Source organism: Bubalus kerabau, chromosome 4 (genome assembly GCF_029407905.1).
Source record: "Bubalus kerabau isolate K-KA32 ecotype Philippines breed swamp buffalo chromosome 4, PCC_UOA_SB_1v2, whole genome shotgun sequence".
NCBI classification, from domain to species: Eukaryota; Metazoa; Chordata; class Mammalia; order Artiodactyla; family Bovidae; genus Bubalus; species Bubalus kerabau.
Window position 1 is genome coordinate 129244887 of NC_073627.1, and position 25699 is coordinate 129270585.

The window sequence follows — 25699 nt, forward strand, 5'->3', positions numbered from 1 at the left end:
GTTTCTGTACCACTAATATCAAAATGAATTAACAGTCAGTACTTCATTAACCCTCAAAAGGATGAATTTAAATTGACTCCTCTTGCTACGAGGAAAACTTTTAAAGTAAATGACTTTAGAAGGATTGCCATGATGGTGTTTCCTTGTCTTCACGTCTGTGTTCCTGCCTTTCATTTCTTAGCCCAGTTTGATAAAAGATAGAAGTATCTCATTTTTGTTGTTCCTAAGATAAACCAGAGGAGCTGGTGAGAAGAATTAACAGACACCCAGCCCTTGGGGGCACACAGCAGCCTAGTCCCAGGTACCAGCATGTGGGGTTTCTGTACAGACTCTCCCACTGCCAACAGAAGAATGTAGACAGGTCGTCGGAGGTCTCCTGGGGAAAAGGTGCAAAATGGTGACTAATTTTGGCCTATTCAATGGAGCTTTCTTCCTCTTTTTCTCCCAAGGCCCCTCTCCTCTTATGTAACTAGGGAAGAGGAAGAGGGGTGAGAACACATATTAGGACCAAATAAGGAATTTGGACCCAGGGTCCCAAAAGATATGGTGAAAGGCAAAGCTTTTTCCTTCCCCTTCCTGTCTGAGGTGCACCAGCACTAAGCAGAATGCTTATAGGATGTTTTGCTATTTTTATTGTTTTTATTGTTGAAGTTGGATGATGAGCACATGGGGATTCATCATGATATTCTTTCTACTTGGAGTGTTTTAACGTATCACTAATTTTAAAAAATTAGTCATGGTAATCAGACTCAAACCTTTAGCAAGTCATAGATATTTTCAGTTCTTAGAGGTTACTAAAGTTTCCATTTCTACAAGGTGCTACTGGTTTCTATACTGCTTGGACCTACAAGCTTATTCTTTGCTCCAGCTGTGATAGACAACTCATCTGACCTTAAATAAACTTATTTTTAGCAAGTTGGGTTTTTTGCAGAATACTGTTTTTAATATTTAAGGTTAACATAATGACCTCTAGGAATCCAGCATGAACTTAGATTTCTTAAATTGGTGTTTTGTGTTTTCCAAAGGTTACAAAAGTGGATGAAACCAGAGGTATCGCACATATTTATTTATTCACCCCCAAGAACTTCCCTGATCCTCACCGCAGTATCAATCGCCAGATTACAAATGCAGACTTATGGAAACATCAGAAGGATGTGTTTCTGAGTGCCATATCCAGTGGAGCCAGCTCCCCCAACACCAAAAGTGCGAACACTCCCATTTTGGGCAACACTGGAGAGACTTTCAGAAAGAGCCTCACGGATGTCCTCAAGAAGTCTGTGGTCAACCACCCCAGCTGTTTCTTTACAAAGGAACTGCCACCTCCTGTCCACTTATCCAAGCCAGGGGAACACATGGATGTGTACGTGCCTGTGGCCTGTCACCCTGGCTACTTTGTCATCCAGCCATGGCAAGAGATACACAAGCTGGAAGTTCTGATGGAAGAGATGATTCTGTATTACAGTGTGTCTGAGGAGCGCCATGTGGCAGTGGAGAAAGACCAAGTGTATGCTGCCAAAGTGGAAAATAAGTAGGTCCTTAGAGCCTTTTATTCTCCTCCTAAGAAAAATCTGTAGAATAATACCAAGAGTCCTTAATCCCTGCAGGGGGACTTGTGTTAGTCTCCCATTCGTGCCTGACTCTTTGGGATCCCGTGGACTGCAGCCCACCAGGCTCCTCACTCCATGGGATTTTCCAGGCAAGGATACTGGAGTGCCATTTGGAACTACACAAATGGGAATTCTGAATGTGAAACAAGACCAGTAAATTATGTGATTTTCTAATATTTAAATGATGTCGTTTAGCTGAAAATCTAATGACCATATTCCTGTTAAAGCCTAATTACATCAGAAGTGAAAGTTTAAACGTTTTTCCTACTTTCCTGTGAGAAAAAATATTTAGTATTTATATTTATTATTTAGGAAGTAATTTTTTTATGGATGACTTTTAAATTTTAAAAATAAGATATTTACTGGAGAAAATTTAGAAAATCCAAAAAAGTATAAGAAAACTAGGTCAGCCAACCAACATAACCCCTTTTAAACTACTTACGTATTTCTTCTAGGTTTTTCTCATATACATATTTCTACAATTTGTAATTTCATACCTACTTTTTCACTTTAATATAATTCTGTGAACCGTTTTTCATGTGATATCATTTCTTCATAAACATTTTTAATGGCTAAATATTCTATCATAAAGAGAAATCACAGTTTACTTACCATTTTCTTTTTTATAGGTTTTTTTTCCTCCCAGACTTTTCACTGTTATAATGTTGAACTGAAATCCTTGTTCAACTCTCTGATTATTTATGGGATAGATTCCTAGAAGAGAAATCACTTGTTTAAAGATTACAGGATTTCTGATATAGGCAGTTGGTTGCTTCCTAGAGAGCTCTTGCCACCTTTATAGTACTGCTGCTGCTGCTGCTGCTGCTGCTAAGTCGCTTCAGTCGTGTCCGACTCTGTGCGACCCCACAGACAGCAGCCCACTGGGCTCCCCCGTCCCTGGGATTCTCCAGGCAAGAACACTGGAGTGGGTTGCCATTTCCTTCTCCAATGCATGAAAGAGAAAAGGGAAAGTGACACGACTCTTAGCGACCCCATGGACTGCAGCCTACTAGACTCCTCCGTCCATGGGATTTTCCAGGCAAGAGTACTAGAGTGGGGTGCCAGTGCCTTCTCCGTTTATAAGGTACAACAATGCATATTTCACTGCTCTTTAGCTGTTGTATTTCCCTGGTGGCTCAGACGGTAAAGGGTCTACCTACAAAGTGGGAGACCCGGGTTCAGTCCCTGGATCAGGAAGACCTCCTGGAGAAGGAAATGGGAACCCATCCCAGTATCCTTGCCTGGAAAATCCCATGGACGGAGGAGCCTGGTAGGCTACAGTCCATGGGGTCGCAAAGAGTCGGACACGACTGAGCGACTTCACTTTCTTTCTTAGCCATTGGACCGTGAGGCTTTGTTTAACACTTTCAGTCTGTTTTCTCATGTTTGCACATTTGGATCCACACAAAGAACTGTCTCTCTCCCTACCCTTCCTGACCCAGCATACACACAGGCACATACCCCTAAACTCAGTTTAAGAGATCAACTACTTATTTTTTCTAGAAAGTACTTTCATTCATTCTTAGGATAAATACCTTAACCATAGGCATTTATAGAATTTTGTTATTTTTGTGGGAGGAAAAAAAATTTTTAACTCAAAAGTGAAAAGTATAATAGTCTCATTCTGAAAAGCATTCAAGTTATATGTCACAGCTTTTCATCTTTAAAAAAATATTTTTACTGTGTCATGTTATTTACAGTCATAAGCATAAATGGGTTTCAATACAGGAACATAGTATAAATTTACCCTTCAGAATTGCTGTTGGATAATTTAATCACAGTTAAAGCCAAATTGATGCTCACTGTTACCTGAGGAGCAGATTAATGGTGACTAGCGGTGGGTAGGTCCCATTGGAGGGAAGGGTCCTGTGAAGAGAACCCAAACACTGGAGACTGTATTCAGGACTTCAGACTCCACCCCGACACCTCCACGGGTCTGACAGCTCTGCTGAGTCAGGACTCTTGGGTTAGATCAGTTAACTTGTCTTAGATAACCAAGGGATGCCTTATCTGTAGGAAGAGATTGTCTAATATTTTTTGAAACTTTACAAACTGAATCCATTTAAAGTGCTTACAGCTTGTATCTTGCTTACAACCCAGGACTGTTTACTAAACTTTGCTCTCAGGTCTGTCAAGTTAAAACTTAGGAATTTCACGTATACTTTTGATTACAGTGGTTTCCACAGTTACCACAATAGAGGAATAACCTGCTGCTAAGTCGCTTCAGTCATGTCCGACTCTGTGCAACCCCATAGACGGCAGCCCACCAGGCTCTGCTGTCCCTGGGATTCTCCAGGCAAGAACACTGGAGTGGGTTGCCATATCCATCTCCAATGCATGAAAGTGAAAAGTAAAAGTGAAGTCGCTCAGTCGTGTCCGACTCTTAGCGACCCAATGGACTAGACAACTTATTAAAAATGCAGGCTCCCCTTCCTCACCCCTGGACTGCTGAGTCAGAATCTCTGACAGTGGAACCCCAGAATCTGTTTTAAGTAAACTTGCCAGGTGATCCACCTGCAGCCTTGTACTAAAATTGGTAATGTAGTCAAAACTGAAGCCTTATTTAAGCTGTTAGTTTTGAAAGTTGAAAGCTAAATAGAAATGCAACATGTAGGGTTTTCTGATGGTCTCTCCTCACTGCTGTGTACCTCTTTTTTACAGACTGAAAGCACAGACCACTGTCAGTCATTTCCCTGGTACGGTTTAAAGACAGTGATATTGGTGGAAGCCAAATGATTTCATCTCCTTTTATACTTACACAAATTAGCAGCCTGCACCAAACTGGCATTTCCACAAATGGAAATTTCTCTTCAGATTAATCTAAGTCTTATTTGCACAGCTTCTCTTCATTTGAATAATACTTATGATAATAGCTACCATTTGCCAAGTGCCTGTTATATGCCAAGTGAATGTGTTAGGTACTTAAAATGTATTATTTCTGCAAGTAAATTAAAACTAAACATTACTCATGAGGTGACTGAGGCACAGAGAGGTTAAATGAAGAGCCCAGAGTGACATGATGGGAAAATGGCCCAGGTGGGACACCAGCTCAGGTCTGTTTGGCCCCCAAAGCTCATGTACTTTTTATGACACCTTTTTGTGTCCCTGTTGTCTCTGTGGTTCATGGATTATTGCTTGCTGCACTTTGGGCTGACCTGAAGGCTTCTGGAGTTCGTCCCAGAAACTCAATCACACAGAATGTTTGAAGTCAGTCTCTGCAGCTTTCTTACCGGCGTTAGTGCTACAGCATCCCTGTGTGGGTTCCTGTACCTGTTTTCGCCCAGTGTGCCCTGGCTGGAGAATCGGCTGCTCCAGCCAGCCCCAGCCCAGCGTGCGTTGCAGTGATGAGGCTGCTGTTCCACTGGGCTTGTGGCTGATGATCTTGTTTCAAGGGGTGGCTGGGTCTGCTGCCCAAGGCAGAGCCTGACCCACACCTTTCGGGAGCAGAGACACTTTCATTTTAGGCATTATCGACAGTCATCCTTTTCTTAGTATAATAATGCTCTTTAATCATGTGATCAAGATATAGGACTTTATCTTATGGTCCTTCATACCTTAACTTTGAAGTCTAGGTTTTTCTCATTTTGATTGAGATGATGTAGGTCCAGAGGAGGAACGTATATTCATGTGAATTTCTTTCTCACATCTTGAACTTGAGGTCTGAAATCATACTCTTCTTCCTCCCTCCCCCCACCCCCACACACACAGTGCTCTCCTATCCTTTATAGGTTCTTTTTTTTAGGTGGTGGATTAAATTTTGTGTTTCATGTTATCTCGGGTTTGTAATTCCTTACTTGGCAAAATTAAGAGATCAGTCAGTGTTCAAAACTTCTTGTCCTCTTTTCCCAGCCTGGCTTCCCAGTCTGACTGTCTCTCTATCCCTCCACACTCCACTTTCCAGCTGCACAGTAGCCACCTCACTGCTCCACCCTGCCCTGCACAGTCTTCTGGTTTTTTTTTGTTTTTTTTTTTTTTTCTCTTGCATGTCCTGAATCAGCCCTGGCTTACTTTCCTCTTTCTATCTTTCACACATGGCATCACTAAATTGTGTCCAACTCTTTGCAACCTATGAACTGTAGCCCACCAGACTCGTTTGTGCATGGGATGTTTCAAGCAAGAATACTGGAGTGGGTTGCCATTTCCTCCCCCAGGGGATCTTCCCCATCCGGGGATTGAACCTGCATCTCCAGTGTCTTCTGTACTGGCAGATGGGTTCTCTACCACTGAGCCACCTGGAAAGCCCACCACACATGGACCTTGTTCCAAACGTGTGGCCATCTCCTGTCTCCCCATCAGAGTGAAGGGATCCATTAGCCTTGTCCTGGTCATCCTCCATGCCACTGTTTCCTCCTGCTTAGAGGTGGTTCTCCTTTATCAGCTCCATGAGGCTTGTAAAAGGGTATTGAGTGAACAAATTCCATCAAATGAGCCACTGGCAAAACAGAGAATAGTAACCTCTGGAAAAAGAAGAAGCAGTCTCCTAAAAACTTCTATAACAATACAGCTTTATATTTTGATGAATGACATTTATATTTTTCTTTTTATAAAAAAAAATGTTGCCCTTAAAGCAAGTGTTGACTTTGTTTTTCTTCTCTTTTAATCCAATGCACATCTAGGTGGCACAGGGTGCTTTTAAAAGGAATCCTGACCAATGGCCTGGTGTCCGTGTACGAGCTGGACTATGGCAAGCACGAATTAGTCAACATGAGAAAAGTGCAGCCCCTGGCGGACATGTTCCGCAAGCTGCCGTTCCAAGCAGTCACTGCTCAGTTAGCAGGTAAGTTCTGGGGAGTCTGAACATCATTGTTTTCCAATGTATTGTTGAACATTTGGCTTGTTTATGCTTTTATCGTAGTGTTAAGAAAAAGCCCACAGCTACATATACTAACCAAAGTAAACAAATGGAAACAATGAAACAACCAACAGGAGGAGAACATTGCATGATTAATATTTCATAATTTATTGGGTAAATTATAATGCATTTACAAAATGGACTTTCACAATTATGAAACATTCCTGGCTTGTAGAATCTGACCATTTTCATGGCCAACATTTGCATTGCAACTAACAGCACAGAAGTGTGTGATTTTAGCACACTCACACCAGCCCCTTGACTGTCATAAAATCTGAGGAGCTAAACTAATAGGCATAGAGTTGTACTTCTTTATGATAGTATCTGATGAGATTCGTTTTATCTTCTGTGAAAGCAGTGCAAGTGTCGGTGGCCCCTCCATGTGCCCTCTACCAGTAGTTAACATGGGTGCCTAGCTGAAGCTCTACCCAGACAGCTGGCAGCATTAGCAGAGGGTGTGGAGGTCAAGAGGGCTGAGGGGTGCCGACATCTCCAAGCGTCTGGGCTGTGTGTCCTGCTGTGCTGGGATATGGGGGAGTTATGACCACATATGCCACCCTCATTCTTTGCCCACCACTCACCCCATATACTTAGTAGTGGCAGAACTAACTTGATCTCAGAAATGAGAGCAATTGTGTATATAAATTCTTATTGACAGCTTTTATTAAAGAGATAGGGATAGATAGATAGAGATGGTCTTATTTGCCAGTTTCTTTGTCTCCTCCTAGACTTCAAAGGAAACTCTCATGGTAGGCAGATGCGAACCAAAACTGGCATCTTATGCATGGCATGGCTACCATTGATCTGCTCTGAACTCAAAGTTCTAAATAATTAATGGTTACATTTTTCATTTTCCCTTTTTAATGTTCAGGTTTTGCTGTCAACACCTGTTGTTAAACATGACAGTCAAACCTTCCAGTGAAGGTGTCTCTGTGAGTGAGGGGTGCATGGCACCATCATCCCCACCCCCAGCTTCATGGTCGCAGTCTCTGGTGTTCCTTGTGCAGGGGACTTTACAGCCGCTTCTTGTCACTGAATTCGAACCATGCTGGGAGGTTTAGGCTCTGTTACCATCACTAAAGCAGTAGTTTACAGACTGTTCTAGGCTTCCCTCATCAAAAGTTCTTAATAATCCAAGAGTTTAGCCCACTCACTGGTAGGTCTTTAAAATTATATATGAAACTCCTCCTATACCTTCATCACTATGGGGCATAATTTATAGTTTATCTAATCTAGCATAAGTGAACTTAATTTTTATTAGCTTAATAGTATTTCTTGAAAAATACATAATTCTTGTCTCAGTTTTGTTTTAAAACCTAATTCAGAATTCTCTAACTTGAGCTCTCGAGTTTAAAAGTTATGAGGATTTATAATAGATATGCATGAGATTTTAAATTCATCTGGTCTAACCACTTTATTTTGTGAGAAGTAAACTGAGGCCTGAAGGATTACCTGGTTTCCCCAAGATCATACCATTTCATAGAGGAAGGACTGGGAATAGTAACTGAATCTCTAGACTTTGATTCCAGTGCTTTTACCATGATGATGTATGTGACTTTAAACACTGGAAGTGTATTGATTCTTCTTCTTCTTCTTTTTTTTTTTTTTTTTTTTTTACTCTATCTTGTTCATCAGAAAAAAATATGTGACTAAGAGAAATGTCATTGATATTGATATTTTTCTCATCATCAGTCTGTTATCTACATATACTTTAGGAAAATGGGCAGCCTTTATTATAACTTCATTTTATAACATTCAAATGAAATTTTGTCTGTAATTGAAGGTTTACAGGAGTAACCCCATTCAGAATAGAAAAACTGTAAGCAAGACTATTTTGAGATTGCTTGGCATCTCTGTTTTCAGTTAGGCAAGTCTAACCTGGTATGCTTAAGCTACTTCGCAACTGACTAAATAGTTTTCCATTATAACAGATCAAAGAAAGGCTCGTTCGACCCTTCATTGATCTTTGAATCCTTGTCTTTCTCTTAGGAGTGAAGTGTAACCAGTGGTCTGAGGAGGCTTCGATGGTGTTTCGAAATCATGTGGAGAAGAAACCTCTGGTGGCACTGGTGCAGACAGTTATAGAAAATACTAACCCTTGGGACCGGAAAGTAGCGGTCTATTTAGTGGACACATCGTTGCCAGACACAGATATCTGGATTCATGATTTTATGTCAGAGTATCTGGTAGAGCTTTCAAAGGTCAATTAATCACTGATTCTGAGACCTTGACAACTAATTCAGATTTTTTAGCAATAACAAAAATGTAGTAGGCTTTTAAAAAAAAATTACCTCTGCTACATGGCTTTGACTGCTGTGGGAAGTTGAAAAGAATATGCTTATTTTTTTTTTTTAAGCTTATGTTTGATGAAAGATATTTAACAAGTTTTGTCTTAACAGAGTTGACTTTCAAAGAGAATTGCACTTGAATTACTACTATAATATTAGAATTAAAATGTTTATCAATACAAAAACTGATTATCTTATAATTTCTCAGCTTTATGATCTTAAAGACCCCTTTCCCTTTCCCGTTCATGTTTTCTTCCTTGTTGTGCTCAGTTCTTCTCCAGTTAGCTTGAGAATTTCATGATTTAACCCTGCCCTAGTCTAGTGGTGGGTCCCAAAGCAGGTGGTCACCACACCATGTGAAGTCTCTCCCGAGTCTTCAGCACATCAGCATCACTACTAGTGGTGCTGCTGGGGGAACAGCCCAGGCAAACCAGCACATCCCTCACCCCAGAGCACCCCAAGTCTCGAGTGACTTCTCACTGCCCAGACAGTGTGCACTGAGAACCATCTCCCTGCCCAACCTCACTGTCCACTGCTTCTCCCTGCACCAGTCACACTGAACCTTCATCTGGTTCCCAAACCCCATGCATGTTCATCCAGAACTGCTGATGTTCTAAAGCAAGCCTTCCTCCCCTCAAGACCACTCTTGCTGTCTTCCCTCAGCCTGCAACTCATTTTGTCTCCATCATTCTTGTCTGTCGGTATCCTCCCTGACTTCCCAGGCTTATCTGGTTCCACTCCCCGATTCCCCTCCTACTGCATTGTACTTCCAACTCCACCTCTCATAGTTCCCAGACCTCACTGAGCTTCCTACCATATCAATAGTTGTCTGCACCAATCACTCCAGATAGATTGTGAGCACCTTGAGGGAGGGAGGGAGGGAGGGAAGGAGGTATCTTAGTCATCTGTCCAGTCATATCCTGGTAAATATTTGACAACTGGTTCTGCTGGGTATGTGTGGGGATGGGGGCAGTGAGCCTTGATTTGTAGTATCTGATGACCCCCGTGTTATAAATATTCCTACTGCTGTTGAGTTCCAGGTAACAATGTGAGTTGGGAAAAGATAACACCCAAGTGGCTCTTATGAATTCTAGGATGGTAAGCTCAGTTTGACTGGGAAGCTTAAAATTATGATTTTGAACATATACTAAGTTTAGGCTAGTTGACCTCTGTGTGAAGATATGCTTAAATAATTAGAAATATAGAGTGGATTTCAGGGCCAGAGATAAAAACTCTTAAAGTCATTTGCTTATTTTTATTTGTGAACATCTAGGAAAGGTAAGAACAGAAAGAAAGTACCAGATGTTTTAAATTTTTCATGTAAAATGTGTTGAAATTATCTTTCTAGCTTTTTAAAATTTACATTTAGTATTTATAATTAAAGTGATTCAAAATTCAGAAATTATTATCCCAGTGATTTAAATAATCATTTATGATAAAATAAAAACATCCCAATACATAAATATTTAAGTAAAATAAAGCAGTATAAACTTTTTTTTAAATAATGGTTTCTTTCCCTAACAACAACCAAAGAAAAACCCACAAATATCTTCAAATTGTCTACAGATAAGAAAAAGGTGGTTTCTACTACTTCACTAACTTTAGGAATGTTTCTGTTACTTTTTAAAATAAAACAATTAATTGTTGATATAACTGAAAAGTTAACCTAGTGCTGAAACAGTTTGACAGACAAATGAGACTTGTCCCCTACCTCATAGCATATTCAAAAGTCAATTCCAGGTAGACTGAAAGCCTGAGAGTGAAAGGCTACCGTAGGAAGATAACACAGGACACTACCTTTATAATCCAGGGGCAGGAAGGACGCCTTAAACTGGATGCACAGGGTGCTAACAATAAAGGAAAAGACTGAGCCTTGAACATGCTGAGGGGAGGGCGTTTAGTGGTGCCAACCCTCCCTGCTGTGGGGAATTACTGTGTGACTTCACAGTTGGACGTCCTCATGTATGTGGTTCCTCCATGTCTGTGGTTCCACATCTTCAGGTTCAACTGTCCAGAGATGGTGCAGTACTACAGTATTTTCTGTTGAAGAAAGTCCATCTGTATATGGGCTTGCACGGTCAAACCTATGTTGTTCAATGGTCAACTGTACTAGACAACATTAAAATGAAGAACATCTGTGCATTGAACACATTATTATGAAGGTGAAAAGGCAAAGCACAGATTGGAGGATATATACATACACACACTCACATGAAAAATAGATTACATATGTTCAGTAAATTATCCAGAAGCAAAATGGGCAATACATCTGAACAAACACTTCACAAAAGAGGAACTCCAGCTGGACCGTAAACATGAAAGATGCTCAACCCATAGGACACAGGGAAATGCAAATTCAAACCTCAATGAGATAACCACTGCTCAAGTGCCGGAATGGGGGAAATGTTTCTATTTCTGTTAATTCCAAGTGTGTTGAAGATGTGTGCACTTGTGCAGGGAGATGCTGGTAAAGAAAGTTCACAGCTAAACATCTGTAGTATCTAAAACCCAGAAATAACCTACATGTCCATTAATAGTAAAATGGATCTTTTTAAAAACTGGTAACATTCATTCAATGGAAACCTCTGCAGCAATGAGAGTAAACAAACTACAGTCATGTGAACCAACATGGATTAATGTTAAAACACAGAGTTGAGCAAATGAATATAAACTGGGGGGGGGGGGGGGGGAAAGAGGCAAGTAAGGAAGCGATTACCATACGAGTAAAGAAAGTGGGAACTTTAGGAGGGCGTTGTGACCCAGAAGAGCACAGGTTGCCTTTTGCTGGCAGTGTTGCCTGCAACAGGTGTTTGAATGATAAAAATTTTGGACTTTCTTGGTGGTCTGTGGTTAAGAATCCACCTGCCAATGCAGGGGAAATGGGTGTGATCCCTCGTCTGGAAAGATCCCACATGCCACGGGGCAACTAAACCCGTGTGCCGCAACTACTGAAGCCTGCCCACTGTAGAGCCTGTGCACCACCACGAGAGAAACCACGCAAGGAGAAGCCCACACACCCCAACTAGAGTTGCCCCTGCTCACTGCAACTAGAGAAAGCCTGCGTGAAGCAACAAAGACCCACTGCAGCCAAGAAAAATAAAAATTTGAACCAGCACACTTAAATTGTATGCCCTTTTCTCAAATGTTCAATTCCACCAAAAGGATTTAAAATTTTAAATCTGAAATATTAAAGCATTGCATTGTTTAAAAATATAGGGTACATGCCCCTTGACAAGAGTATTTTCTTACAGCCTTGAGGGTTGTGCAATGTAGGAATACATTTCGTGGAAGCACGAGTTGTCAAAGGTGTTTCTCATTAGTGATCTGTACACCAATATTAAGAAGTTTATATTAACAGGCTCTACCCCACCAGAAACTTTCCTATGATAATCCAAAGATACATTCCATCTACACAAACTCCTTTTTATGAGCCATGTTTAAAATTAAAACACTTTAAGTTTCTGTTTAAGTGGTTTGTTCTGGAAAACACATTTGGCTTTTAAGAAGGTAAGGCTTTTGAACACAAAAGTAAAAACAAACAAATGGGACTACATCACACTAAAAAGCTTTTGCCCAGTAAAGGAAATTCATCAACAAAACAAAAAGGCCACTTACTGAATGGGAGAAAATATTTACAAATGATATATGTAATTATGGGTTGAGGAGGCCTTACAAATAGCTGTGAAAAAAAGCGAAGCGAAAAGCAAAGGGGAAAGGAAAGATATAAGCATCTGAATGCAGAGTTCCAAAGAATAGCAAGGAGAGATAAGAAAGCCTTCCTCAGCAATCAGTGCAAAGAAATAGAGGAAAGCAATAGAATAGGAAAGACTAGAGATCTCTTTAAGAAAATTAGAGATATCAAGGGAACATTTCATGCAAAAATGGGCTCAATAAAGGACAGAAATGTATGGACCTAACAAAAGCAGAAGATATTAAGACGAGGTGGCAAGAATACACAGAAGAACTGTACAAAAAAGATCTTCACGACCCAGATAATCACGATGGTGTGATCACTCACCTAGAGCCAGACATCCTGGAATGTGAAGTCAAGTGAGTCTTAGGAAGCATCACTACGAACAAAGCTAGTGGAGGTGATGGAATTCCAGTTGAGCTATTTCAAATCCTAAAAGATGATGCTGTGAAAGTGCTGCACTCAATATGCCAGCAAATTTGGAAAACACAGCAGTAGCTATAGGACTGGAAAAGGTTAGTTTTCATTCCAATCCCAAAGAAAGGCAATGCCAAAGAATGCTCAAACTACTGCACAGTTGCACTCATCTCACATACTAGTAAAGTAATGCTCAAAATTCTGCAAGCCAGGCTTCAGCAATATGTGAACTGTGAACTTCCAGATGTTCAAGCTGGTTTTAGAAAAGGCAGAGGAACCAGAGATCAAATTGCCAACATCTGCTGGATCATGGAAAAAGCAAGAGAGTTCCAGAAAAACATCTATTTCTGCTTTATTGACTATGCCAAAGCCTTTGACTGTGTGGATCACAATAATCTGTGGAAAATTCTGAAAGAGATGGGAATACCAGACCACCTGACCTGCCTCTTGAGAAACCTATATGCAGGTCAGGAAGCAACAGTTAGAACTGGACATGGAACAACAGACTGGTTCCAAATAGGAAAAGGAGTACATCAAGGCTGTGTATTGTCACCCTGCTTATTTAATTTACCTGCAGAGTACATCATGAGAAACTCTGGGATGAATGAAGCACAAGCTGGAATCAAGATTGCAGGGAGAAATATCAATAACTTCAGATATGCAGATGACACCACCCTTATTGGCAGAAAGTGAAGAAGAACTAAAGAGCCTCTTGATGAAAGTGAAAGAAGAGAGTGAAAAAGTTGGCTTAAAGCTCAACATTCAGAAAACGAAGATCATGGCATCCGGTCCCATCACTTCACAGCAAATAGATGGGGAAACAGTGTCAGACTTTATTTTTTTGAGCTCCAAAATCACTGCAGATGGTGATTGCAGCCATGAAATTAAAAGATGCTTACTCCTTGGAAGGAAAGTTATGACCAACCTAGACAGCATATTAAAAAGCAGAAACATTCATTACTTTGCCAACAAAGGTCCATCTAGTCAAGACTATGGTTTTTCCAGTAGTCATGTATGGATGTGAGAGTTGGACTATAAAGAAAGCTGAGTGCCAAAGAATTGATGCTTTTCAACTGTGGTGTTGGAGAAGACTCTTGAGAGTCCCTTGGACTGCAAGGAGATCCAACCAATCCATCCTAAAAGAAATCAGTCCTGGGTGTTCATTGGAAGGACTGATGTTTAAGCTGAAACTCCAATCCTTTGGCCACCTGATGCGAAGAGCTGACTCATTTGAAAAGACCCTGATGTTGGGAAAGATTGAAGGCAGGAGGAGAAGGGGACGACAGAGGATGTGATGGTTAGATGGCATCACCGACTCAACGGAAATGATTTTGGATAAACTCTGGGAACTGGTGATGGACAGGGAGGCCTGGTGTGCTGCGGTTCATGGGGTCGCAAAGAGTCAGACACGACTGAGCTACTAAACTGAACTGAACCCAAAATATGCAAAGAACTCATACAACTAACATTAAAAAAAAAAATCCAATTTTAAAAAATGAGCAGAAAATCTGAACAGGTGTTTTTCCAAGGAAGACACAGAGATGACCAATAAGCATATGAAAAGATGTTCAACATTACTAATCAGCGAAATACAAATCAAAACCTCAATGAGCTCTTACACATGTCAGAATGGTTACTATCAAAAAGACAAGAAATAAGTGTTGTTGAGGATGTGGAGAAAAGGGAAGCCTAGTAAACGTTAGTAGCAATGTAAATTGGTGCAACTACTATGGAAAATGGTAGATGTTCCTCAAAAGAATTAAAAGAACTACCATACAATCCAACAAATTCCCTCAGGATTTATACAAAGGAAACAAAAACACTAATTTGAAAAGATACATGCACCCCTAGCCAAGATACAGAAGCAACCTAGTTGTCCATCAATAGATGAATGGATAAAGAAGATGTGGTATACATATATATATATACACACACATATACACAATAGAACATTACTCAGTCATTAAAAAGAATGAAATCTTACCATTTGCAACAACATGAATGGATTTAGAGGGTATTGTGCTAAGCAAAATAACAGACAAATGCTTTATTGATATCACTTATATGTGAAATCTAGAAAAGCAAAACGAACAAATATAAAACAGGAACAGAGTTATAGACAGAGAACAAACAGGTGGTTGCCAGAGAGGAGCAGGATAGAGGGAGGAGAGAAATAGATGAGGGAGATTAAGAAGCACAAGCTTCCAGCTGCAAAATAAATGAGCAAAGTATGAAATGTACAACGTGGGGAATTTAGTCAGTAACTATGTAATGTCTTTGTATGGTGACATTATCACTGGATTTGTGATCAGTTTGAAATATATAGAAATATCTAACCACTATGCTGTGCAAAAGGAATTAACATATAGGTCAATTATACATCAAAAATAAACTCTAGGAAAAAAAGATAACATTTTTTGTTTTGGGAGTGGGGGTTGGATGAGCAGTCAAAAGGTACAAACTTCCAGTTGTAAGATAAGTAAGTACTAAGGATAAAATGTACAGGATAAATATACTTAACACATGAAAGTTTTTAAGAGTAAATCCTGATTTCTCATTACAAGAAAAAAAATTTTTTGTATCTATGTGAGATGATGGATGTTCACTAAACTTGTGATAATAAAGTTATTATGTTTATAAATCAAACCATTATGCTGTACACCTTAAACATACAGTGCTGTATGTCAATTATATCTCAAAAAAAACTGGAAGAAAGAACAGGTGGGGCTTTTTTTGGGTGGTTGTTATTTTAACCATGTACCTCTTTTGGAACTACGTGTTTACAAATTGTTCGTGGCTAAAGCTTGGGCTCAAACAAGACTCAGCTGGGTTGCTGATGAGACGGGATGGGTTGTTGCTTCAATTAAAGCAGGTAAAGTTGTGGCAACCGCTTGGCTGGCTTTGCTCCATCCGAGGACCTGCCGATTCTTAGGTCTTAGACCCAGCAGGAATGAAATCCGCCCACCTTTTTCTAGACAACTACCTGGTGGGGAAACCGAGACGAAGACAGGAGGTGACGTGCACCCACTTGGTCAAGAAGCCCATCTTCCGGGCGGCTGGAGCCCTTGCCCTGCGCTTCACCAGCGGACGTCCCTACCCGGCTGGGGACTGTGCGCTGCGCCCCGGCGCCCCCGAGTGGAGGGAGAGGTAAGGAGGGAGAGCCGGGCGGGTGGGGCGGGGCGCGGTGACAACGCAGAGCCGGGCCCGCCCCTGGCTCCTACCCCTGGAGCCCACAGCGCCCGCCCGCTCGCGGCCGCCCGGGAGCTCGTCCAGCCCCGCGCTCCGCTCGCCCGCGCCCGTCCGCCGGCCGCCTGCGCTCGCCCAACCGCCGCCCGCGCCCGTCCGCCGGCCCCCGCGGCTCCACGGCTCGGTAAGCGTCCTACTGGCCAGGGGTCCCCCTCGTGCTCGCGGGGTTCCCTGCCCCCGCGCCGGGGCCCCAGCCATATCTGGGCAAAATATTCAGCTGTCGCTGCCGCAGCCGCCAAGAGGGACTGAGCGTGGCTCCCTCTATAAATAGCCGCCGCCTGGGGTTGCCTCTGGGGCTGGGGAGCCGGGTGTCTGGGTCTGGAGCTGGGCGCTCGCGTCCCCACCACTCGGCGCGCGTGGCCCCGGCCAGGGCGCCCTTCTCTCTGGACCCTGGCGCCGCATCTGTAAATGGGAGAAGGACCTGGGAGCTCCGGAGGACTGGGGTCATGGCGGGGCCAGCGCGCGGCGGGGCCAGGCGCCCCGGGCGCTCAGCGGTACAGGTGCAGCCGAGCCGGCACTCAGGCGCAGCCTCGGTCCGGCTACCGAGGCTGTGCAGGTGGGAGTGGGGCGCCTACGCGCTCAGGTGGACTTGATACTTGGGGCTCGCGCTGCTCCTGGTTGCGGCAGGAAAAGTTTCCCAAACTGCGGGAAGAGACAAGGTTTAAAGCCCCACGGTAACTCGCCTTTCGCTCGGAGGCGGAAAGAAGAAGGGGAGAGCCTGAAGGCAGAAGTCCCCCCACCCCCCGCCCCCGGTATCGTCAACCCACTGGGTGGACTTGATAAGCCTCCTCCCTCTCTGGGCCTCGATTTCCCCATTTGTGGGGGCAGGGTTTGGTTCCGCGCTGGAGCCGGTGGCTGGGCCGAAAGCAGTAGGGCGCGCTCTTGATCGCCGGTTCTCCCCCCACCTGTTCACCAGTTCCAGGCCTGGGACCCTGAGGGGCATAGACGCGCAAATCCGGAGGGGCTGCGGAGACTGGCGACTTTGCCGCTCCCTCTGACTCGGATCTTATACTAGACCTAGTAGGACCCTCGGAAAGCCTGGGCCATATACACCCAGGAAGCACGCTCCACGGTAATTATGGGCATCTCTGCTGGGTGGCAGCCATCACCTTCGCAAAGAAGCTTGTGAGTCGAACAGCTATAGACCCAGTGAACTGGGCAGGGCTAGAGGCTCCAGTCCCTCTGCTCTCTGCCCTCTGTTTTCACATCTGTATGATGCCTATGATGCTGCCTCAGAGCCCTACACACACCTCCTCCCCATCCCCATCTCTTCTGGCCTTGACCTTGGCCCTCTCAGACCCTTGAAGATGACCTGGCCTAAGCTTTTCCCTGTCTGAATCACAAAACCAGACCCTAACCCAGGTTCTAGGCACTCCGCAGGGGCACCCGGAAACTTCCCGTTTTCCCCCCAGTGGTGGCAACAATTTTGTTTCTGGGGAAGGGACGCAGAGCCCCCCGCTCAAGGTCACACACCGGGTGTGCCAGACAGTCTCCACCAGCCTTTCTTACTCTTCTGTTACACTTGCTGCTCAGGCAGGTCTTGGGGATCCACGAGCATCCCACCAATGCTCCCCCCTTCTTTGGTCTGCTATTGTCTAGGACTTTCTCTTACTCAGACAACAGCACCCTCATCTGGAAGTTTCGTTTTTGTTTCTCCTTTACTTTGGATCTTTTTTTTTTTTTTTTTAAAGCCATTTTAAAGCCTCACAGATACAATGAAGAAGAAATGAAGACAAATAGTAAGGTTCTCCTCACTTGCAAGGACACATCAAGTAGGCAGAGAGGGAGAGCAAAGGGTGCTGTCACTCTGATGTGTTAGTTCTATTTAATGAACCAGCCTTGCAGATCCACGATTTAGAAGATGTTGACTCCTGAGTTTAAGTGGAAAGCCTGTGTTGTCTAAAAATAGCCTCGGCCCCACCTTATCAGGGTCCCACACTTTCTCCCTCCTCTGGGGTTGGGCTGCTTCCTGCTGCTCAGCAAAAAGCACAACTAAGAGTAGGTAGTGGCAGCTGTGAGTAACAGGCCGACCTGGATGTTAGGACACTCTGCCTGCCACTGACTTAGAGTGACCTTGAGCAAGTGGGCATGATGTCTCCACTGCATTCAGAGTTTCCCTTGGAAGATTTTCTATTATGAGAAAAGTGAAGTGCCAGGGATAAAATTCAGGGGAACCCACCCTGTGAAGAGGAAGGAAAGAGCAAGGGGAAGCTGGCTCCCAAGAGCCAAGGGAGGAGAGAGATTGGCAGTGCCAGTTGGTGCAGAGAGACAGAGAGGATGAGGGCTGGGAAAGGGCCACCATGATTGGCAGGCATCGTGGGTGACTTTGGCCAGGGCATTGCAGAGGGTTCAAAAACGGGATCTACCACTGCTTTACTGAAGCCAGTGGCCCAACCTGTCTGAGCCCATTTCCTCCTCCATACAATGGGGATAATAAGAGCACCCATTTCACATGGGTTTCTGTGGGGCTTGGTGTCGGGGGGAGGGGGGATGATGCAGGGAAAGCCCCTGGTCCTGTGCTTGGTACCTGCGATGCTGTTAATGCTGGCAAGAGGAGGCGGAAGCTAATGGGAGCTGAGGATGTGGAGACAGAGCCCACAGATCTTCTAAAAGCTTGGAGGAGAAGGTAGTAGGAGCTGACAGGAGGGGTTTCCAGGCTGAGGAGTGTGAGAAGAGGCTGAGCCAGACCACAGACCCCGGAGAGGGGAAGAGGGAGAGGCGTGCGCCTGAGGGACTGTGCATGGGAGGCTGAGGGCCTTCCTTCACCACCTGCTGAATGTCACAGGCTCTCAAACATCGCATTCCTCTAGATTCAGGCTGAGTGAAGAAAGGGTAAAATGAAGCCAGTCCTGACTCAGAACCTGGTGTCCCCTTGGGAGACTTTAGTATCTGTGAAGCGGGGTAGTGATGGGCCACGAAGGGTCGTTTGATGCTGCCAGAGGCCTTGTGACCTTGGCTGGCTTATTTCTGAAATGACATCATCTATTGATGACTCCTGCTGAGCCCAGTCATAATGGCCTTTTCCAGGCAATGTTTTGATTTTTCGGTCGTACTAATGGGCCAGCCAGGCTGCCAACATTTCTAAAGAGGCCATTTCACTTTTCACTTAAAGCCAGAACACCAAGTGATCAATTATTTGGCCACTAGGAGCTATTACCAGTTTAAAGCCACAAATGGTCTGTATGGAATAACATGAATCACATGGCAGGATTGGGGGACCATTTCCTATTTCTTGTTTTGTTGTGTAAAATCCTCCTTTGATTAATCACGATAAGACCAGATGCTCTGCTTTTAACAATAGGAAAGAGTGAGCTCACTGAAGTCAACCTAGGACAGCCTGGGAGTTTTTCTTCAATGTTAGGATGTGCTGGATCCAGATCATTTCTCATCTGAGACACTAAACAAGCTCAAGCATTTCTTTTGTTTCTCCTTTTCTTACATCCTTTTGTTTTCCTCTTGGAGAAAAACAGATCTGTCTCTGTCTCGGTTCTTCTCAGGGCCCCAGCCCTGGCCCCCACTCACTCTGGGGCTTCTAGAGAGGTCCATTTCTGGGAGATGCTTCTAGTGGATGATGAGCAGAAGGGCCTTGAGCCTCACTCAGCCTTCCTGGACTCATCTCTGCCATCTCTTGAATCTCAGTGCCACTCTCAACCCTGTTCCTTTTCACCCCACACCCTCCTCCTGTCCTATTCACTCCCAGGGCTCCTACCACCCACTCGACACTCAAACTCCCAAATTCATGTGCCCAGCCTGGACCATTCTTCGCAGCTCTAGGCATCTATGACTCCAGCCTATTGAACAAAGCCAGAGGGTGTCCCAAACGCACTGCACACCCAACAGGGCTGACTCAGGCTCAGTACCATCTTCTTCCTGTGTTCCCACCTCTTGGTTAATAGTAACATCACCCAGGCTCCGAGCCAGAAGCCTCCCTACCTTTCAGCACCCCATTCATTTGGTCAACAGTCCTGTCAGTCTACCTTACTTAGTATCTCTTCTTTTCATGTCTGTCCCCATAGTCACTACCCCTGTCGAATACTTTGCCATCTCTCCCCTGAGCTAACATCAGAGCCTCTTAAGAGTCTTTCTGCCCCAGTGTTTTCTTCTCATGCTGTTGTGAAAAGATCTTTGTATTAATAAAACTTAGCTTAGACAGTGTTATTCCTCTCCATTTAGGGACTCCCCACTTCCTGCCAGATTCCTTGGCATTGATCACCAGGACCATCAAAGATCTGACCCCAAGCTGCTACTCCAAAGCCATCTCTTGACACTCCTCCCAGTTCTCTGTACCTTCTGGTCATGGTGCAAACATATGTGACTTGATGCCTTGATGCCTTGCTGCCTTTGCTCCTGCTGTTCCTTCTGCATGGAATGCTGTCCTCTTCCTTATCTGCATGGCAAACTTGGGCTGTTCATTCGCTAAGTCGCTTCTGACTCTTTGCCATCCCATGAACTCCAGCATGCCAGGTTTCCCTGTTCTTCACCATCTCCCAGAGTTTGCTCAAACTCATGTCCATTGAGTCGGTGATGCCATTCAGCCATTTCACCCTCTGTCGCCCCCTTCTCCTCTTGCCCACAATCTTTCCCAGCAAACTTGTAATCCTGCATTAAAGTAGAGCTCCTCGTTGCTTCACCTGTGCTCCCACAGCCCCAGCTATGGTGAGTTCTAAGTGTAATCGGCTACTTTCATCCTTATCTCTGACCGGATTGATAGGTCCTTGAAGGCAAGAGTTTATGGCTCATTTATTTCTGCTTCCCCAGTGTCGAACTCAGAGCTCAACCTTGGGCAGAGTGCGAGTGTTTTATGTTTTAATCGATAACAGATCACTGAATGAATGAATATGTAAAAGAATAAGCAAATGAAAGCCCTGTGTAACCGTGACGATTACACAACAACCGCTACGTGTTTTCCCATCCCACCACCATGTCGGCTCCCTGAGGGCAGAAACCACACCTGTTCTGCTTCCCACCAACACTGCAACCTCTTTCAGCCTTCTCACAATAAATGGAATGAACCCACGATCTCGCTGGAAACTCACAGTAATCCTGTAAAGGGAGGAAGGGCTGGTATAATGACCCCTTTTTGTAGATAGCCCAGTGAACCCCAATAGGAATCATTCCAGGTCATCCAGTGTGGGTGTGCTCTCCCTGGAGAAAAACCCAAGTGCTCTCTAGGGTTTAGTAAACTTGAGAAATCGGAGTCCTTGTGTTCTGCACTAGTGAGTCTCTAGCAATAGAATCTCTTAGGATGTTGTTACCTCAGTAGGCCCAGGAGGGGGCCTGAGACTCTGAATTTCTAATAAGCTTCTTAAATAATAAGCTTAATGATTCCTAATAAGGGCTAATGCACATCTCATAATGTGAGGGTCATCCTGCATACTCTGACCACCAAACCTTGGGCACCAAGGTGCCCATGACTTCTCTCAGTTTTCCCTTGGTGATTGCATTTTTTTGTTGTTCGGTTGCTAAGTTGTGTCTGACTCTTTGCAACCCCATGGACTGCAGCATGCCAGACCTCCCTGTCTTTCACAATCTTCCAGAGTTCGTTCAAACTCTTGTCCATTGATTTGGTGATACTATTCAACCATCTCATTCTCTGATGCCCTCTTCTCCTCCTGCCCTCAATCTTTCTCAGCATCAGGGTCTTTTCCAGTGAGTCAGCCCTTTGCATCCAGTGGCTAAAGTATTGGCGCTTCAGCATCAGTCCTTCCAATGAATATTCAGGACTGATTTCCTTTAGGATTGACTGGTTTGACCTCCTTGCTGTCCAAGGGACTCTCAAGCATCTTCTCCAACACCACAATTCAAAGGCATCAATTCTTGGGTCAAAGGCATCAGCTTTCTGTATGGTCCAACTTGATGGGCCATTGCATTAAGATAGTGCTTTTATTAAAATCTACAAATGAATTAATTTAACCCTTGACTCTGAATCAAAAATCCGGGGTTCTTTCTCTTTTGTTTGTTTGGTTGGTTTTGTTTTTCTCACATAGGGGGTGTGAGAGGCATGACAAGGCCAGGCCTTGTGGTGTGCAGTGGGGCATGTGGGAAGCCCAGGTAATTGGATGTGCAAGGGGCGGAGACTAGCAAGGGCTTTGCCGCCAGGTGTCTGGGGCACATGGTGGGGTCACGTGTCCTGAGCACACTGGCAGGGAGAAAGCCCCAGGAATGGCAGGCTGCTGGAAGGATCAGGCTTGCAGCTGTGGGTTATTTCCACCTTCTACCTTCCTGCCTTCTCCTTTCCTCTTCAGAGAAATTTAGATCCAGAAGTGGCTTTTAGGTCAAGCTGCCTAGTTTCTGGTCAGCCTAGAATTCCCCTGAGTGCCAGAACTCCAGGCTCCTGTGTCTGATTGGGCTTTTTTCAGTGCACATCGCTTACATGTTTGCTATCTATGAACCCAGGGTGAGCACCTGGCCCGTGCAGGGGTGGGAACCCAACTCCTGCCTCAGAACCAGTAAAAGACAAGAAAGACAGGAGCCAGGAAGGTGGACTTCCTCCTCGCAAATCCAGGAAGACTTACAAAGTCAGACTGAATGGCAGCATTTAGCGCCTTTGTTTATGGTTTTTCTATTGCATTTCACTAGACAGACCTTTGTTGGCAAAGTAATGTCTCTGCTTCTCAATATGCTATCTAGGTTGCTCGTAACTTTTCTTCCAAGGAGTAAGCGTTTTTTAATTTCATGGCTGCAGTCACCATCTGCAGTGATTTTGGAGCCCCCAAAAATAAAGTCTGACACTGTTTCCACTGTTTCCCCATCTATTTCCTATGAAGTGATGGGACCAGATGCCATGATCTTCATCTTCTGAATGTTGAGCTTTAAGCCATCTTTTTCACTCTCCACTTTTATCAAGAGGCTTTTTAGTTCCTCTTCACTTTCTGCCATAAGGGTGGTGTCATCTGCATATCTGAGGTTATTGATATTTCTCCTGGCAATCTTGATTCCCGCTTGTGCTTCTTCCAGACCAGCGTTTCTCATGATGTACTCTGCATAGAAGTTAAATAAGCAGGGTGACAATATACAGCCTTGATGTACTCCTTTTCCTATTTGGAACCAGTCTGTTATTCCATGTCCAGTTCTAACTCTTGCTTCCTGACCTGCATATAGGTTTCTCAAGAGGCAGGTCAGGTGGTTTGGTATTCCCATCTCTTTCAGAATTTTCCACAGTTTATTGTGATCCACACAATCAAAGGCTTTGGCATAGTCAATAAAGCAGAAATAGACTAGTCCATCTAGTCAAGGCTATGGTTTTTCCAGTGGTCATGTATGGATATAAGAGTTGGACTGTGAAGAAAACTGAGTGCCAAAAAATTAATGCTTTTGAGCTGTGGTGTTGGAGAAGACTCTTGAGAGTCCCTTGGACTGCAAGGAGATCCAACCAGTCCATTCTGAAGGAGATCAGCCCTGGGATTTCTTTGGAACGAATGATGCTAAAGCTGAAACTCCAGTACTTTGGCCACCTCGTGCGAAGAGTTGACTCATTGGAGAAGACTCTGACCCTGGGAGGGATTGGGGGCAGGAGGAGAAGGGGACGACAGAGGATGAGATGGCTGGATGGCATCACCGACTCAATGGACATGAGTTTGAGTGAACTCCAGGAGTTGGTGATGGACAGGGAGGCCTGGCAAGCTGCGATTCATGGGGTTGCAAAGAGTCAGACACGACTGAGTGACTGAACTGAACTGTTTGCATTTCACTTACACCATTAAAAGGCTATGAGATTGCTTAAAATAAACCCACACCAGCCACATAATTGGTAAAAACAGAAGAAAGGAAGAGAGGAGGGAGAGATGGCAGAAAACTTGAAAATGAAGATCATGAAACTCTGAGAATCTGGTGGGAGTCGTGGACCCTTGCTCCAGGAAAATGAATACACCCATGCGCACAACAGTTTGAGTGTCATTTACGTGGCTGCATGGGTCACTCTGAAGGCCTTTCAAAATGCACAACACAGAATAAGGAGAGGAGTTATTTCATGTCCTAGCTGAAGATGGACATTCCAATCAGCTCTGAGATAAATCATGATGGCCAAAGGGGAAAGGGAGAAGAGATGAATTAGAGGCCACATCATGTCTGATTGAAAAACACCAGTCCTTTTTTTTTTTTTTTTTTTAAACTTTACATAATTGTATTAGTTTTGCCAAATATCAAAATGAATCCGCCACAGGTATACATGTGTGCCCCACCCTGAACCCTCCTCCCTCCTCCCTCCCCATACCATCCCTCTGGGTCGTCCCAGTGCAGTAGCCCCAAGCATCCCGTATCGTGCATCGAACCTGGACTGGCAACTCGTTTCATACATGGTATTTTACATGTTTCAATGCCATTCTCCCAAATCTTCCCACCCTCTCCCTCTCCCACAGAGTCCAGAAGACTGTTTTATACATCAGTATCTCTTTTGCTGTCTCATACACAGGGTTATTGTTACCATCTTTCTAAATCCCATATATATGCGTTAGTATACTGTATTAGTGTTTTTCTTTCTGGCTTACTTCACTCTGTATAATAGGCTCCAGTTTCATCCACCTCATTAGAACTGATTCAAATGTATTCTTTTTAATGGCTGAGTAATACTCCATTGTGTATATGTACCACAGCTTTCTTATCCATTCATCTGCTGATGGACATCTAGGTTGCTTCCATGTCCTGGCTATTATAAACAGTGCTGCGATGAACATTGGGGTACACGTGTCTCTTTCAATTCTGGTTTCCTCAGTGTGTATGCCCAGCAGTGGGATTGCTGGATCATAAGGCAGTTCTATTTCCAGTTTTTTAAGGAATGTCCACACTGTTCTCCATAGTGGCTGTACTAGTTTCCATTCCCACCAACAGTGTAAGAGGGTTCCCTTTTCTCCACACCCTCTCCAGCATTTATTACTTGTAGACTTTTGGATCGCAGCCATTCTGACTGGTGTGAAATGGTACCTCAAAGTGGTTTTGATTTGCATTTCTCTGATAATAAGTGATGTTGAGCATATTTTCATGTGTTTGTTAGCCATCTATATGTCTTCTTTGGAGAAATGTCTATTTAGTTCTTTGGTCCTTTTTTTGATTGGGTCATTTATTTTTCTGGAGTTGAGCTGTAGGAGTTGCTTGTATATTTTTGAGATTAGTTGTTTGTCAGTTGCTTCATTTGCTATTATTTTCTCCCATTCTGAAGGCTGTCTTTTCACCTTGCTAATAGTTTCCTTTGATGTGCAGAAGCTTTTAAGGTTAATTAGGTCCCATTTGTTTATTTTTGCTTTTATTTCCAATATTCTGGGAGGTGGGTCATAGAGGATCCTGCTGTGATGTATGTCAGAGAGTGTTTTGCCTATGTTCTCCTCTAGGAGGTTTATAGTTTCTAGTCTTATGTTTAGATCTTTAATCCATTTTGAGTTTATTTTTGTGTATGGAAAACACCAGTCCTTAAGGAGAAAGAAATGTTTTCTTAGCCCTGGTTCTCAGAGTCTTGGGAGATAGTTTTGCATAGTGGTTATAAACATACCTTCCTGGATTCAAATCTAAGTTCTGTCAGTTACTGGCTGTGTAAACTTGGGTAACTGTTAACCCCGTGTGCCTCAGTTTCCCTATCTATAACCTAGGGTTACTGTGGGGATCTCAG

At 43.8% G+C, this 25699-nt stretch overlaps 2 protein-coding genes across 5 annotated transcripts in view; both read left to right on the plus strand.

Annotated features, from left to right (window-relative positions):
• Window positions 1-8932, plus strand: part of TDRD7 (tudor domain containing 7) — a 100544-nt gene extending 91612 nt beyond the window's left edge. For both annotated transcript variants that reach the window (XM_055578588.1, XM_055578589.1), the window contains 3 exons: window positions 1026-1528; window positions 6224-6384; window positions 8449-8932. In XM_055578588.1, the coding sequence (XP_055434563.1) occupies window positions 1026-1528; window positions 6224-6384; window positions 8449-8669 (885 nt within the window). In that variant the 3' untranslated portion in view covers window positions 8670-8932. The remainder of the gene's footprint in view (window positions 1-1025; window positions 1529-6223; window positions 6385-8448) is intronic.
• A 6857-nt stretch (window positions 8933-15789) lies between these two features.
• The window catches only part of TMOD1 (tropomodulin 1), an 89453-nt gene continuing 79543 nt past the window's right edge, over window positions 15790-25699 (plus strand). The window contains exon 1 of one of the 3 annotated variants that reach the window (XM_055578594.1): window positions 15790-16002. The gene's annotated coding sequence lies outside the window, so the exon portion shown is untranslated. Of the gene's footprint in view, window positions 16003-16072; window positions 16226-25699 lie in introns of those variants that run through there. The other 2 variants (XM_055578592.1, XM_055578593.1) reach the window with 2 other exon arrangements.